The sequence below is a fragment of the Anomaloglossus baeobatrachus genome, assembly GCF_048569485.1.
Source record: "Anomaloglossus baeobatrachus isolate aAnoBae1 chromosome 5 unlocalized genomic scaffold, aAnoBae1.hap1 SUPER_5_unloc_13, whole genome shotgun sequence".
Taxonomy (NCBI): Eukaryota; Metazoa; Chordata; class Amphibia; order Anura; family Aromobatidae; genus Anomaloglossus; species Anomaloglossus baeobatrachus.
In genome coordinates, this window is record NW_027441788.1 from 977,122 (window position 1) to 992,673 (window position 15,552).

General features: G+C 44.2%; 1 protein-coding gene across 1 annotated transcript in view; it reads left to right on the forward strand.

Annotated features, from left to right (window-relative positions):
• The window catches only part of LOC142258834 (uncharacterized), a 65,730-nt gene extending 59,250 nt beyond the window's left edge, over positions 1-6,480 (forward strand). The window contains exon 3 of the mRNA XM_075331417.1: positions 5,148-6,480. Coding sequence (XP_075187532.1) covers positions 5,148-6,159 — 1,012 coding nt within the window. The 3' untranslated portion in view covers positions 6,160-6,480. The remainder of the gene's footprint in view (positions 1-5,147) is intronic.
• The last annotated feature ends 9,072 nt before the right edge of the window (positions 6,481-15,552 follow it).

Here is a 15,552-nt window from a genome sequence, read left to right on the forward strand (position 1 = left end):
ATGAGGGGGTCCTTGCCAGGTTTAGGTATGACAACTATCACTGCTTCTTGCATCAATTGGGGCAAGGAGCCATTTTTGGCTGCTTGCTGGAAGGTCAACAGCAGCTGGGGGAGCAGGATGTCTCCAAACTTTTTGTAAATCTCTGTGGGGATCCCATCTGAACCCGGTGACTTGTTATTGGGCATGGAGGATACTGCTAAATGCAACTCTTCCAGTGTGAGTGGACTGTTTAAGTATACCCGGTCCTCATCTGAAAGTGAGGGCAAGGGGATGTCTTTCAGTTAAGATGCTATCTGTTTAATATCATATTGCAGTTTAGTACTGTAAAGTTGTTCGTAGAATTCAGAGAAGGTAGCCAAAATTTGGTCAGGTTGATTGACTATGGTCCCGGTTTTGTCCCTTAGCGCCCCCACAAATGTGTTCCCCCTTTGTGCTTTAGCAATCACCGCTAATAAATGACCCGCTTTTTTGCCCTCTTCAAAGAATCTCTGTTGTGAAAAAAGTCTTTTGTTAGTGGCCCGTTCCTTAATGTGAGAATCATATGCTTCTTGTGCCCCCTACATTCCAGTAAGTCCCGTGTATCCCCTGACAGAATGTACTTCTGTTCTGTCATCTGGACCCGTTCTTTAAGAAAAATTTCAAATTGTGCCGACTTAATTTTAGATGATCTGACCCCCTGTATCAGTGACCCCCTCAGACAGGCCTTAATGGCATCCCAAACAGTGTTAAGCGACATCTCCCCAGTACAGTTGTCCTGAAAATAGTATTCAAGGGCTAGTTTAACCGGGCCCACATCTATAATCTGTAGCCGGAACTAGCCCACATCTATAATCTGTAGCCAAGAAGGATTAAAGGACCACAAGCTACAGGTAAGATCAAGTCGGGGTAAAATATTAAGTCATGTCAACCATGGGGAATGGTCTGATAAACCTCTAGGAAGGTGTTCTGTGTTTTCCACCATTGGTAGTATACCCTCTGAGCCCAAGATCAGGTCTATTCCGGACAGAGAGTTGTGTGTTTTGGAATAGCACGAGAATCGCTTGATTCCAGGGTTTCTGATTCGCCACAGATTTGAAAGTGCCAGTTCAGCCACTGTGTCCCCAAATGTGGAGTTAGGATAGTGTTCTAAGTGAGAACCTGCATTGTGTTTGTCCCAATATGGGTGAATGATGTTGAAATCCCCCGTGCACACCACCTGTACATTGGGGGTCTTGCTAATCATTTCCGTAATTTTGTTCATAACAGTATTATTATATGGAGGCGGTATATAAACTGTTATCGGAAGGAGCTCCTTGTTAAATATTTTACAGTGCACACAAATGAATCTACCTTCCTGATCTACTGTGGATGAAATGATCTCAAATGGGATTGCTCTGTGGACTAAGATACTGACACCTCTGGAATGAGCTGTGTAGGTTGAGTGGAAACAATGGCCCACCCATGAGCGATTCATGTATGCTATTTTGTCGCCCTCCAAATGTGTCTCCTGTAGGCAGATGATTGCTGGAAAGTGGGATTTGACCTGTTCCATTACTGCTATTCTTTTTGTGGGGTCCCCCAAGCCATGGACATTCCAAGAAAGAATGTTAATCCTACCCGCCATCCTGGTGGTATGCGTATGTAGTGCAGGCAGTCAAACACGGCAAAGAGTTTCAACCCTCATCCACCTTCCTGAACCACATGAGAACCATTAGCAGACATAAATATAAAAGCATCATTAAAGCTGCAAAAATATTCCCCCACCCCTCCATCCTCTCCCCTCCCCCCACATCTAACAGTTGTCCCACAACATAAACGTTGAAACTGAGGCACCAGTCAATCCTGAAGCCGGAACAAGAGAGACAATAAAATTCCCACTTCCCAAAATGGTTTAAGGCAAGAAAAAAAAGCCTGAGAACAATGAAAACTGCACGGAAGTGAGAAAAACAAAAACCGTCTCTGGAAGTGAAAAAGGGAAAGAAGAAGAAACCCAAACTCCTCTTCCAGGGAGTTCTGCTGGAACCAATCAATGGGTATCATAATAATTTTATCCACTGGGCCAATCCTATGTAATCGCAGCAGAAAGTCGAGTATTCATCATCTATAAAGTCCTTAAAGGGTTACATATCAACGTTGTGGACTTTGCCTGAGCTGTTGCTCATTCATGTCGAGCCATTTGAGAGCATCTTTAGGATTTTCAAAATAAGAATGTCTCTTGCAGTGCAGCCACCCTGAGCCTCGCTGGGTACAGCATGGAGTACGAGACTTGTGCATTTCTCAGGCGTCGTTTGACATCTGTGAATTGAGCTCTTCTTTTTGAAATTTCAACTGAATCATCAGGAAAGAAGTATATTTTGTGGCCGTCCACCATTATGGACCCTTTGTTTCTAGCCGCTCTTAGGATCGCATCCCGGTCTCTATAATGTAGTAGTTTCACTAGGACAGGTCTTGGAGTAGCTCCCGGAGACAGGGGTCTGGTGGGCACTCATTGGGCTCTCTCCACAGCATACAGGGGGGGAATAGGACCTCTGCGTCAAATACGTTTTGTAGCCATCTCTCAATGAATTCTGACGAATTTGTGCCTTCCGTTATTTCTGGAACTTCTATCAGCCGCACATTGTTTCTCCTCAATCTATTTTCTAAATCATCTGTCTTGTTAAGTAGAAATGCCAGTTGCTGATCATGCCTGCGGGAGTCACGGGTAACCTGGGGCATTTTGTCACTGATTCTTCCCTCTGATGCCATCATGCGGTCATTCACTTTTTGGAGGCTCTGTTTCACACCTGATAACTCCTCCATGATTTGGCCCATCTGGAAGCTGAGGGATGTCATCGTGGAGCCATTTTGAGCTATAGCTGCAAGCACGTCTTTCAGAGTGGACTCAGCACCCTGCAAAGTTGTGGCAGGCTCAGGGGGACATTTATTATGCATGGATGCAGGGGGCTCCAGCTTGTTTTGCAAACCTTGCTGTAATAATAATGAGTCTGCACTAGTTCCTCCTCCACTGTATTGTGAGGGCTGTGCTGCCTGGAGCTCCCCCGTTCAGCTCCTTCATCCCTGTGTACCGTAGGAGCCCCACGTTCTGTGCCCCTGGCGTACTCAGACAGTTTTTCAGCAGCGTGCATGGCTGCAGCTCTCCCTGCTTTGGAGGCTGGTGTCTGTGTCCCACAACCATTTTGTGCAGTACCCTCCATTCCTGCCACCGCCTCCTTCTGCCTCCTGCTCGTTCCCCCGGCCATGTAACCACCGTCCAAGCTGTGCAGTAAGTGCAGGGTGGTCTCTGGTTGCTGCACGGATGATTTTTGTCCTCTCCACGGCCCAGTAGAAGTTAGGATAATCGGCAGTTCCAGGAGCTCTCCCTCTTAGCTTCCTCTCGCATCTGCGGTCAGTTCACACCCCACACCACCCATTATTAACCTGTAAGTGAAAGTAATAAACACGTACACCCGAATAAAATCCTTTATTTGGAATAAAAGACAATAAACACCCTCTTTTACCACTTTATTAATCCCCCAAATACCCCTCCAAGGTCCGACTTAATCCACATGAGGTCCCATGACGCTTTCAGCTTTGCTACATCAGAAGCTGACAGTAGCAGCAGTAGAACACCGCCACTCTCTGAGCTCCACGCAGAAACTGAAGTGAATCGCGCGGTCAGCGGGGACGTTATTGAGGTAGTGCCTGTGTGTGTGCGGTAATGATGGGGGTTGTAGTGCCTGTGTGTGTGCGGTGATGATGGGGGTTGTAGTGCCTATGTGTGTGTGGTCATGATGGGGGCGGTAGTGCTGCCGGTGTGTGCAGTGATGATGGGGGCGGTAGTGCCAGTGTGTGTGTGCGGCGATGATGGTGGTAGTGCCTGCGTGTGTGCGGTGATGATGGGAGCAATTGTGCCTGTGTGTGTGCGGTGATGATGGAGGCGGTAGTGACGGTGTGTGCAGTGATGATGGGGACGGTAGTGCCGGTGTGTGCGGTGATGATGGGGACGGTAGTGCTGGTGTGTGTGCGGCGATGATGGTGGTAGTGCCTGCGTGTGTGTGGTGATAATGGGGGCGGTAGTGCCGGTGTGTGCAGTGATGATGGGGGCGGTAGTACCTCCTTGTGCGGTGATGATGGGGGTGGTAGTGCCGCTGACGGATGCCTGCAAAATAATGCATCCTTTGGGTCTCTTAGCAACACAAAAATTGACGGATGCATCGTTTCGACGCAGCAATGGACAAGGCGGATGAGACACAATGCAAGTGTGAAAGCAGCTTAAATCCTGCTTTACACGTTTCAATATGTCGTGCGATCGCATTTGCGATTGCACCCGCCTCCATCATTTGTGCGGCACGGGCAATTTCTTGCCCGTCTTGCACAATGTTGTAACCCCCCGTTACATGTACTTACCTTCCAAACGACCTCACTGTGGGTGGCGAACATCCACTTCCTGAAGGGAGAGGGACGTTCGGCGTCACACAGCAGCCAGCCAATCGAAGCGGAGGGGCGGAGATGAGCGGGACGTAAACATCCCGCCCACCTCCTTCCTTCAGAATTGCCGGCGGGACGCAGGTAAGCTGCAGTTCATTGTTCCCGGGGTTTCACACGGAGTGATGTGTGCTGCCCCAGGTATGATGAACAACAGGACGTGCGATTTTTAGAAAATGAGTGACGTTTCAGCGATGAATGGGAAGGTGAGTATTTCTGCTCGTTCATAGCTGTCACACGCTACGATATCACTAACGAGGCTGGATGTGCGTCACTAACGACGTGACCCCGCCGACATCTTGTTAGATATATCGTAGCGTGTAAAGCACGCTTTAGATATCGAAATTGGACAACAGATTCAGAATACATTTTTTCCTAATTTAATTTCTGATGTCATGGTTTAAAAAAATAAATGTAATTTCAAGATAATATCATTAAGAAATAATAACTTTATTTTTAGCAGATGACTGTATTGGGAGTGCAGATGGACATCTATTATCTTCAGAATTTAAAACAGATGATCAAAGTATCACACATGATACATATAAAGAGTATGCTGTTGTCACAGATATACCTCCAGTCCTTCCTCGGAAAGCTTTATCATCTGATGCTTTCAAACAAGTCCAAAAGTCCGGTTTATCACAGAATTTTAAGCAAAATGAAAGGTACAGAAAGGATGTGGAACATGTAACTGCTCTTGCAAGGAAGAAACCATTTTCATGTTCAAAATGTGGGAAATGTTTTATGTGGAAATCAAACCTTGTTAGACATCAAAAAACTCACACAGGGGAGAAGCCATTTTCATGCCTAGAATGTGGAAAATGTTTTACTCGGAAAATAACCCTTGCTAATCATCAAAAAATTCACACAGGGGAGAAGCCATTTGCATGTTCAGAGTGTGGGAAAGGTTTTATTTGGAAATCGGATCTTGTTGAGCATCAAAGAATTCACACAGGTGTGAAGCCATTTGCATGTTCAGAGTGTGGGAAATGTTTTATTCGGAAATCAGATCTTGTTGCGCATCAAAGAATTCACACAGGGGAAAAGCCATTTTTATGTTCAGAATGTGGGAAATGTTTTATTCAGAAATCATATCTTGTTACACATCAGAAAAATCACACCGGAGAGAAGCCATTTTCATGTTCAGAGTGTGGGAAATGTTTTACTCGGAAATCATTTCTTAATATCCATCAAAGATCTCACACAGGGGAGAAGACATTTTCATGTTCAGAGTGTGGGAAATGTTTTAATGCGAGATCAAATTTTGTTACACATCAGAAAATTCACACAGGGGAGAAGCCATTTTCATGTTCAGAATGTGGGAAATGTTTTAATCGGAAATCACATTGTGTTACGCATCAAAGATCTCACACAGGGGAGAAGACATATTCATGTTCAGAGTGTGGGAAATGTTTTATTGCGAGATCACATCTCGTTACACATCAGAAAATTCACACAGGGGAGAAGCCATTTTCATGTTCAGAATGTGGGAAATGTTTTATTCGGAAATCACATTGTGTTATGCATGAAAGATCTCACACAGGGGAGAAGCCATTTTCATGCCCAGAATGTGGTAAATGTTTTATTAGGAAATCACATTGTGTTAGGCATCAAAGATGTCACACAGGGGAGAAGTCATTTTCATGCCCAGAATGTGGTAAATGTTTTATTAGGAAATCACAACTTGTTTACCATCAAAAAAATCACACCAAATAAATCATTTTTATGTTCTGAATGTGGAAACTGTAAATCTTAGAAATCAGATCTTGTTAAACATCTGAAGAAGCCGCACAGGGAAGGAACCTTTTTCATGTTGTGAATAATTGAAATGTTTAAATGGTAAACCAAGTTTTGCCGACCATCAGAAAACCAACAGAGTAGAGCAGCCATTCTTGCTTTCAGAATTTGCCAAATGTTTATTTATTATTTATTAATCAGGTCATGTTGTCAGATGGATAAAGAGTAAGCCCGGCTCAACCGTGTGGGACGGTGCTCTGAAGTAAAAATTAGCCAATATAGAATAGAGAAACTTCGGAACACGTGAAAGAATAGAGGAAAATTTGCTTGAATTTAATGTCTTTATGTTGTGGAAAAAAGGGGTAACAACATAACGTCCCTCATACCACCGACGTTTCGGCGTGTAGCCTTTATCTGGGTGATAGGGATCTAGCAAAGACAATAACGATGAAGAGAAAACACTGAAAAATACGTTTCGTGTTGAATCAAAGAGGCTCTCCTTTGCGCTGGGGGGGACTGTGTGAAAGGCCCTATCGATCCACCAGGATCACTATTCTTGTGAGATGCCAAATGAAAGGATATAATATCCCTGTATGTAGGACAATGAATAAGGATATGGTAAATCCTTGTGGTATATATTTTGTGGAGCACTAAAGGGTTTTGGCATGCGTTATGTCCCTTATTTGCTAAGTTGTACAGAGGTATGTCCCTGTCCCTGTATGTCCAATAGTGAATTACGCGCTTAATGGATAGTATTAATCCAGGGAAAAGATGGGGAATCCTGTACTCTGGATCAAGGTGGAAGGAGCAAATGGCCTTGGGCAATGTGATACAGCGCCTGCAGTGGTGGCTGGAGTGAGGGTGAGAAGGCGCTTCTCACCCTGACTCCAGCCACCACTGCAGGCGCTGTATCACATTGCCCAAGGCCATTTGCTCCTTCCACCTTGATCCAGAGTACAGGATTCCCCATCTTTTCCCTGGATTAATATTATCCATTAAGCGCGTAATTCACTATTGGTCTTTGCTAGATCCCTATCACCCAGATAAAGGCTACACGCCGAAAAGTCGGTGGTATGAGGGACGTTCTTTTGTTACCCCTTTTTTCACAAAATAAAGACATTAAATTCAAGCAAATTTTCCTCTATTCTTTCACGTGTGCCGAAGTTTCTCTATTCTATGTTGTCAGATGGGTCACAAAAGAGAAGCCATCATGATGTACTATAATTCAAAGAGTTTTATCCAAAAATTGGCTACAATTGCTCAAGGAAGAATTGGTGAGGGAAAGAACCATTTTCTTTCTTTTTAAACTTATCGTATTTTTCGGACCATTAGACACACCTAGGTTTTGAAGTAGGAAAATAGGGAAAAAGATTGAAGCAAAAAATGTGGTCATGATGCACTGTTATGGGGGATCTGCTACTGACACTGTTACAGGGGTAATATCCCCCAATTGTTAGCGCAATGTGTTTGACGACTTTCCCTTTAAATAGTGCTTATCACAAATCTGCGGCTTCTTTTTTTATTTACTAAAGCAGAAGAGAGCCGCAGATTAGTGAATTTTCTAAATGTAATCCAGTACCAAAACTTTTGGAAGTGTCCCTAATGTCACCCAAAATGAACTTCCAGGTTGCGAGATCCCATAACCCTCATGGATCTCTCTCACAGTGAAAGAGTGAGCTCTATGGCCCCAGCGCTGCAGCATCCTTCTTAAGCAGTTCAGTAAAACCTTAAGGCCATGTGCGCACGTTGCGTTTTGTACCTTGCAGTTAAAAACGCATCCTCTGGCAGAATTTGTCAATGTCAAATTTCTTTGTGATCACAAAAACACATTAAAAATGCATGCATTTTTCTTGCGTTTTTGCCGCGTTTTGACCGCGTTTTACATGCTTTTTCAGTGCTTAAAATGGAATGCGTTTTCAATACAAAGACAGTACTAAATAAAGTTTGCACATTCCAACACTAAGAAAAAAATGGAAAAAAAAACAACCTTTAAAACAAACATTATAATGATAATTTTCATAAAAAGATTATTGAGATTTAATATGTACCGTATTTTTCGGACTATAAGACGCACCTGACCATAAGACGCACCCTGGTTTTAGAGGCGGAAAATAGGAAAATAAAATTTTAACCAAAAAATATGGTCATGATACACTGTTATGGGGTAATGTCCTGCTGACACTGTTATGGGGGTAATGTCCCCAAATTCTCTACTAAGGTACCCCATTCTGATAAGGATCCTCCTGCCTTGTATATGATCCTGCTCATATACCCCCCCATCCTGCTAATAATATACCCCCCATCCATCCTGCTAATAATATACCTTCCATCCATCCTGCTCATGATATTCCCCCATCCATCCTGCTCATGATATGCCCCCATCCATCCTGCTCATGAAATGCCCCCATCCATCCTGCTCATGATATGCCCCCATCCATCCTGCTCATGATATGCTCCCATCCATCCTGCTCACGATATGCCCCCATCCATCCTGCTCATGAAATGCCCCCATCCATCCTGCTCATGATATGCCCCCATCCATCCTGCTCATGATATGCCCCCATCCATCCTGCTCATGAAATGCCCCCATCCATCCTGCTCATGAAATGCCCCCATCCATCCTGCTCATGAAATGCCCCCATCCATCCTGCTCATGAAATGCCCCCATCCATCCTGCTCATGAAATACCCCCATCCATCCTGCTCATGATATACCCCCATCCATCCTGCTCATGATATACCCCCATCCATCCTGCTCATGAAATGCCCCCATCCATCCTGCTCATGATATGCCCCCATCCATCCTGCTCATGAAATGCCCCCATCCATCCTGCTCATGAAATGCCCCCATACATCCTGCTCATGAAATGCCCCCATCTATCCTGCTCATGAAATGCCCCCATCTATCCTGCTCATGAAATACCCCCATCCATCCTGCTCATGATATACCCCCATCCATCCTGCTCATGAAATGCCCCCATCCATCCTGCTCATGAAATGCCCCCATCTATCCTGCTCATGAAATACCCCCATCCATCCTGCTCATGATATACCCCCATCCTGGTAAATGGCGTGTATCATGTGGCACAGGAAAAAAAAAATAAACGTTTATACTTACCCTTCCTCACTCCCTGAAGCACCGATCTCTGTCTTAGCTGCAGCGCCGCTGTGTGGAGCCGTCACCGTGTGTGGAGCCGTCACCGTTGTCTGCAGCATCGCGTCTTCCTGTCTGTGCCGGCGGTAAGCTAATCGATTCTGGTGGATGACGTTATCGCGGTGTGCGCCGCTAGTGTCCAGATCAGCTGACCGCCGGCACAGACAGGAAGACGCGATGCTGCAGGGGGGCGGCTCCACACATGGTGACGGGTGAGTACACTGATTCACTGCACCCCGCGCTGATAATGATGCACGGGGGGCAGTGAATACAGCCGCACATTATCACTCCAGGCTGTAGTTGCCAGGGGTGATCACGGCCGGCTGCTAATTATGCACACCCCCCCCTTCCCGCCCATCACCCCGCCCACCTGTCAGCGCCGGTTTCGCTGAGAGATGATGGGGGGGGAGGATGGGCGTGCATATGTAATGAGCGGGCCCACGTGGTCACGGCAGGCTGCTGCAGGCTGCTACAGCCTGCTGGTGCCGCCGATGACCCGCTCCACCGCGGCACCCTCATTCCCCGCACCCGCAACCTTATAGTCAGACCATAAGACGCACCCCCCACTTTCCCCCAACATTTGGGGGGAAAAAAGTGCGTCTTATGGTCCGAAAAATACGGTATGTTAAAAATAAATTTCTTATTGTTTGACTCTTTTTTTTAAAGTCGGGCTGCATGTGAGGGCAAAAAGGAAACCTCTTGATCTCACTATAATGCTAAAAATGCATGCTTTAAATTTTGTTAAAGCATGCGTTTAGCATCACAAAAGCATGTAAAATGCTTGAATTTTGATTTTGGATGCGTTTTGATAATTCTCATTGACTTCAATGTTAGTAAAACGCTGCCAAAATGGCAAAAACAATTGACATGTTGCTTGTTCAAACGTAGAGATTTTGACAAATTTTACGCACCTAAAACGCTGCGTTTTTAAAAGCATTGTGCGTACAAGAAAGCCCAAATTTCCATAGACTTTGCCTGGAAATCAAAACGCATGAAATTTGGCATGAAAACGCTGCAGCTCAAAACGCTGCGGAAACTCATGAAAAAACGTAACGTGCGCACACAGCCTTAAAGAGTATGTGACCGCGCTGGATTAGTTGAGAGATCAGTGTCTCTTGCTTAGAGCAGCTGCAGAGATTTGTGGGATTCGCTCTGCATACTGAGATCCCACAAAATGGAAATTCGGGCTCAACTCTGCTAGTAAGCTGGGTATTTGTAGAGCCTTTAGGAACATTTGTGAAACGTTTTGATACTGGATTATATTTAGATAATGCACTAATCTCAGTTTACCCACTGCTTTATGTACTAAAAAGTGCAGTATATCAGAGTGTATATAATTGCTTTCAAAACTTGTTTTGTTAATAAATGCTTGTAAAATATATATTCTTCATGCCTATCTTTCTCTATTGTTTAGATGTGATGATTTTGCCTCAGAACCTCTGGAGTTGAGGCAGAGCTGTAGACATTTCGCACAAAAATAGTGAGGGGATGTCACAGAGGTGTCATGGCCGGTGGACAATCCAGTAGCAGCGAGTGTTAGAAAATCCCAGAGATCCCTCACCCTGGGGTGCTTTGGGTGCGGTTTATAGTTGTTCCTGGTTGTGATCTGCAGCGGTTGTCTCCTCTTGTTGTTCCAGAGACTTCTGTGGTAGCTGCTCCTAAGATAAGTGTTTGACCTTTGATATCTACCTGGGCTCAGGTGGTAGAATTTGTGTTTCCCCTGTATCGGGTCCTTTTGTCTCCCTTAGCGTTAGTGGTGTTGACGAATAGCTCATACCTGTCGTTTTTACTTAGGGCCCAGATCAGGGTTTGCCTAGGGTGAGGTATTCCTGCTCGGCGACAGGTGCAGAACTTGTGTAGGGTTGGTGAGGACAGTGAGGGTGAGCTGCAGGTTATTATCAGGGGTCACCACTTCCCCCTTTCCGTAGTAATAGGGCATTCTTTTCCCTTTCCCTTTATATTTTATTATACGGCCAATATACCTTCTATCCCCAGCCGTGACAGGGGAGAATTGACTGCAATTTGGACTGCATCCAAGATATGTGGAAGTTGTTAAGACACTCTGGTCCCAATTCATCAAAGCTTTTATGCCAAAAAAGTGGCACAAAAGCTTTGAAAAGTCACAACAATTTAGATAAATGAGTTGTGCCAAACTTTGGCGGCTTTTGGCTTTTTCACTCCAAAATTTGCAGAGCTTAGGTGGGATGGGGCATGACAGCACAGCTCCTTAAATACATAACAAGCTGTGGTGTTCTCTATGACAGAAATCTCACTCCAGTCCCTGAAGGGAGTAATATTTCTAGGAGGCACATGCCACTTGTCAAACGCTCCAGATTCATGAAGAGGCATACACCACTTCATGAATCAGGAGTGGCCACCGCATAATTTGGGCCCTTTATGTTATAAAAATGATCCCTTTACAAAGTATAATTGTTGTAATTGAAAAACGAAAGGATTTTATATGTCTGATATCCAAGTGCTTATTTTTTTTAATGGGGCTACCCACAAATAGAGATGAGTGGACCTGTTTGGAGTTCGGGTTCGGCTTTTTCAGATGGACTTTAGATAAAGTTCAATTTGGGAACCGGACTTGACCTGAACCCCATTGGAAGTCACTGATTGGGCAATTTGGGTCTCCGCCCACATGCAACCGGTCATAAACAGAGCATTTCCAGGGGTGGGAGAGTGGGATTTCTTTCTTGTACACAATGCATCCTTTAGCAATGTTTTTACCCCCAGTTAAAACCATTCAGACACTGCAAGCGGCTCACACTGTGCCGAGCACTGAGCATACCCGAGTACACCAATTAAAGATCGAGTGGTTAAAACGTAAAGCACCCTTAAGGAGCAAACAACACCCAAGACTGACTTAGAGAGGCAGCAAACTCACCAACTGTCAGTACATGGATCATTATCTCCTGAGGAGCGTAGGGACGCTGTACAAGCCTGGATCACAGCAGAAGGAGGAGGGGGTGTGCGGAGATAAGATGGCGCCGACAGTGAGGAGGGAGAGGAAGACCAACGGCAGCCGCAGCAGCATGTCGATACAGGAGGCTAGGATAAAAGAAGAACCCAGAGAAATCAGAGCAGTACAGAGACACTGGGTGAGATTAATTACCCAAGGCTGGCAAAAGAAGTGGCAGACCATCTGACTGCAGACATTAGGGAGTCACTAGCAGTCTCAGTGAAGGAGGCTATGGCGGTGCTGCAGGAGGACGTGGAACATCATGACATGAGGCTGACAGAGGTAGAACAAAGAATCTCTGATGCCGAAGACAATTTGACAAGACTGGAGGGAAGATTTAAGGAGCTAGACACTAATGCTCAGCTCATGAAGGATGAAATAGAAGACCTTGAAAATAGGTCTAGGAGGAATAACTAAGGATGGTGGGCCTGCCTGAGTCAGTGATGACAAAATATCTGGACTCAATCTGTGAAAAATAATTACCCCAGTCCCTAGGTCTACCACACAGCTGCCGGTAAAAAGGGTTTTTTTCAGCTCACCCGGTAATCAGTAGAACTAGTTCCTCTGTCCAAGACGGTGCAAGGAGGTGGGCTCTTTGTTCAGGAGTGGAATGGCAATAGGTTTTGGAAAGGTGTTTCCTGTCCAGCAACACGTCCAGAGATGGTTTAGTTAAAATTTCATTTTATTTTAGAAAAAAACATAAAACTAACATGACGTTAGATGGACATCCAGAGCAGATAAAAAACGTCTTACGCGTGTTTCAAGCCGATGTGGCTCTTAATCTTAGACATATGCTGTTTGAATAAGACACAATATGTATAGAAAATACCTGATCACTCCCTAGAACATCATATCTGGTTTGGACACCCACAGGTTGTACTAATCACTCTCCCAGAGTAGCAGCAGCAAAACATTATGACCCAGAGGTCTCTGCAAGTCATTTAACCCATCATAAGCCATTAAACATAGCAAATCCTTATGAGATAAAATCTTTACAATCATGAAGTCATCAATTAACTTTATTACTCGAGAAGCAAAAAATGACATAACATATTACTTTTCTCAATATCCCAAAAAAAGTTGAAATTTTTTTTGAAAAAAAAAAATTTTTTTTAATATATTTAATGGACTTATAGCTAATGCAATTAGTATATATACATAAGGTCGCTTCTAATATTCATACCCATTGGCATGCAGGAATTGTATGTTAAAATCCATTTGGCCTCTTTATCTCGCAGCATGTGAATGCGATCTCCCCCTCTTCTAGGGAGTGGAATTTGTTCTATGGCATTCACCCGATAAGAACGAACATCACCACTGTGGTCATATAAAAAAATGCCTCGATGCTCCTGACAAACTCCTAGAAGTAGGATTTAGGATGTCACACAAATGCTCCCCTATGCGTTTCCTCAAAGGGCGGCTCGTGCAACATATATATTGTCTCTGGCATTTTTCACATTACAACATAGACACAATAATCCGTGCCACAGGTAATAAAAGAATTGATCCTGTGGCGCTTTCCCGTGATGGAATTAACGCTTTCTTTGGTATTATACATATAGGCGCATATCCCACATTGTTTTTTGTCGCACTTGAAGGAACTGCATGTGGGTAACCAAGATTTTATCTCATATTTGCTATGTTCAATGGCTTATGATGGGTTAAATGACTTGCAGAGACCTATGGGTCATCAAGTTTTGCTGCTGCTACTCTGGGAGAGTGATTAGAACAACCTGTGTGTGTCCAAACAGGATATGGTGTTCAAGGGAGTGATCAGGTATATTCTATACATAGTGTCTTATTCAAACAGCATATGTCTAAGATTAAGAGCCACATCGACCTGAAACGCGTAAGATGTTTTTTATCTGCTCTGGATGTCCATCTAACGTCATGTTAGTTTTATGTTTTTTCACACAGCTGCCGGGTAGAAAGATCACACAGAGTGGGACCCAGATGGGAGCAAAGAGATCGACACAGTAATAATGACAATACCTCCAGGCAAAGTGAAATATCCAGAGCAAGACAGGTTATTATTAAATACCTGGAATACAAAGATAAAAAAGAAATTCTACGGGCCTTCAGGAATAGGAGACAGACACTACGCATTTAGGGACACAAGATTCTACTATTTGGTGACTATTCGGCAGAAGTCACACGAAAAAGAAAAGCATTTAGCCAGATCTGCACTGCTCTATCACAAAAACATTCAATTTCAGCTTTCATACCAAGCAATACTAAGAGTAAAAGGAGCAGATTGGGTCACAAAGACTTTCCGGGATCCTTCGGAAGTGGAGAAGAGGATACTACAGGAGGGGAGCACACAGGGACAGGAGAGGAATGGCAAAGAAGGGACGTCCACTGATCTGAAACATGCAAATCCTGCAAACATAACATCTGCAGGTAGACCCGACAAAAAGTCAGAGTGGAGTCAATTGATATATACCTCAAAATCAAATTATAGGGAGGAACCCAATTTATCAAACACCATGAAAAAAATTCCTATATTAAAAATATCAATCTTTATTAGTCAATATCTAAAAAACTGTCAGTGCAGTCACAAAAAGAAAAGAATAGCCAAAAAAGTGGTTGGGCGGGTAAAACGGGGGAGACAAGTGCGCCAGATGACGATATTGAGGATGTAGGCAGGGGAGGGGGGGGCCTATCCTAGCCCTATGAATTTCCCCTACCTACCAGCGGAGTGAAAACACCCTACTTTACTCGGTGCCCCCGCTCCTCGGCGGCTGTCCCTTAATGTCCCTCCAACCATAAAACCACCATCACCAAAAGTGTACGTGAAAAAGTGCAAGTCAAAACACTAAAAAGTCTGGTATGCAGTTCAGTTAATACACATGCAATCAGGTAGTTCCCAATCAGGGTAAAACAATGATCACACTATTTCCCTTAGGGATGACCAACGGTGCTCTTGTTTCAGAGGACACAGGCCTAAATAGTCTGAGTAACCACCCTAATGTTCATACACATCAGGTCAACTGCACACCCATCTCAGTTGAAAAAATATTTTTGACATTTTAGAATGAAGTACTCATCAGGTCATATCATAATATCAAAGATGATTAAAGCACTTAACATGTCAAGCTGTATACTCTCTCAGCATCTCTCTCAAGTCTGGTGTGCAGTTCCATTCATGCAATTGCAATAAGGTAGTTCCCCTATCAGGGTAAAAAAACGACAATATTTCCCCTAAGGGTGACCGACAGTGTTCTTATTCCAGAGGATACAGGCATAAATAGTCT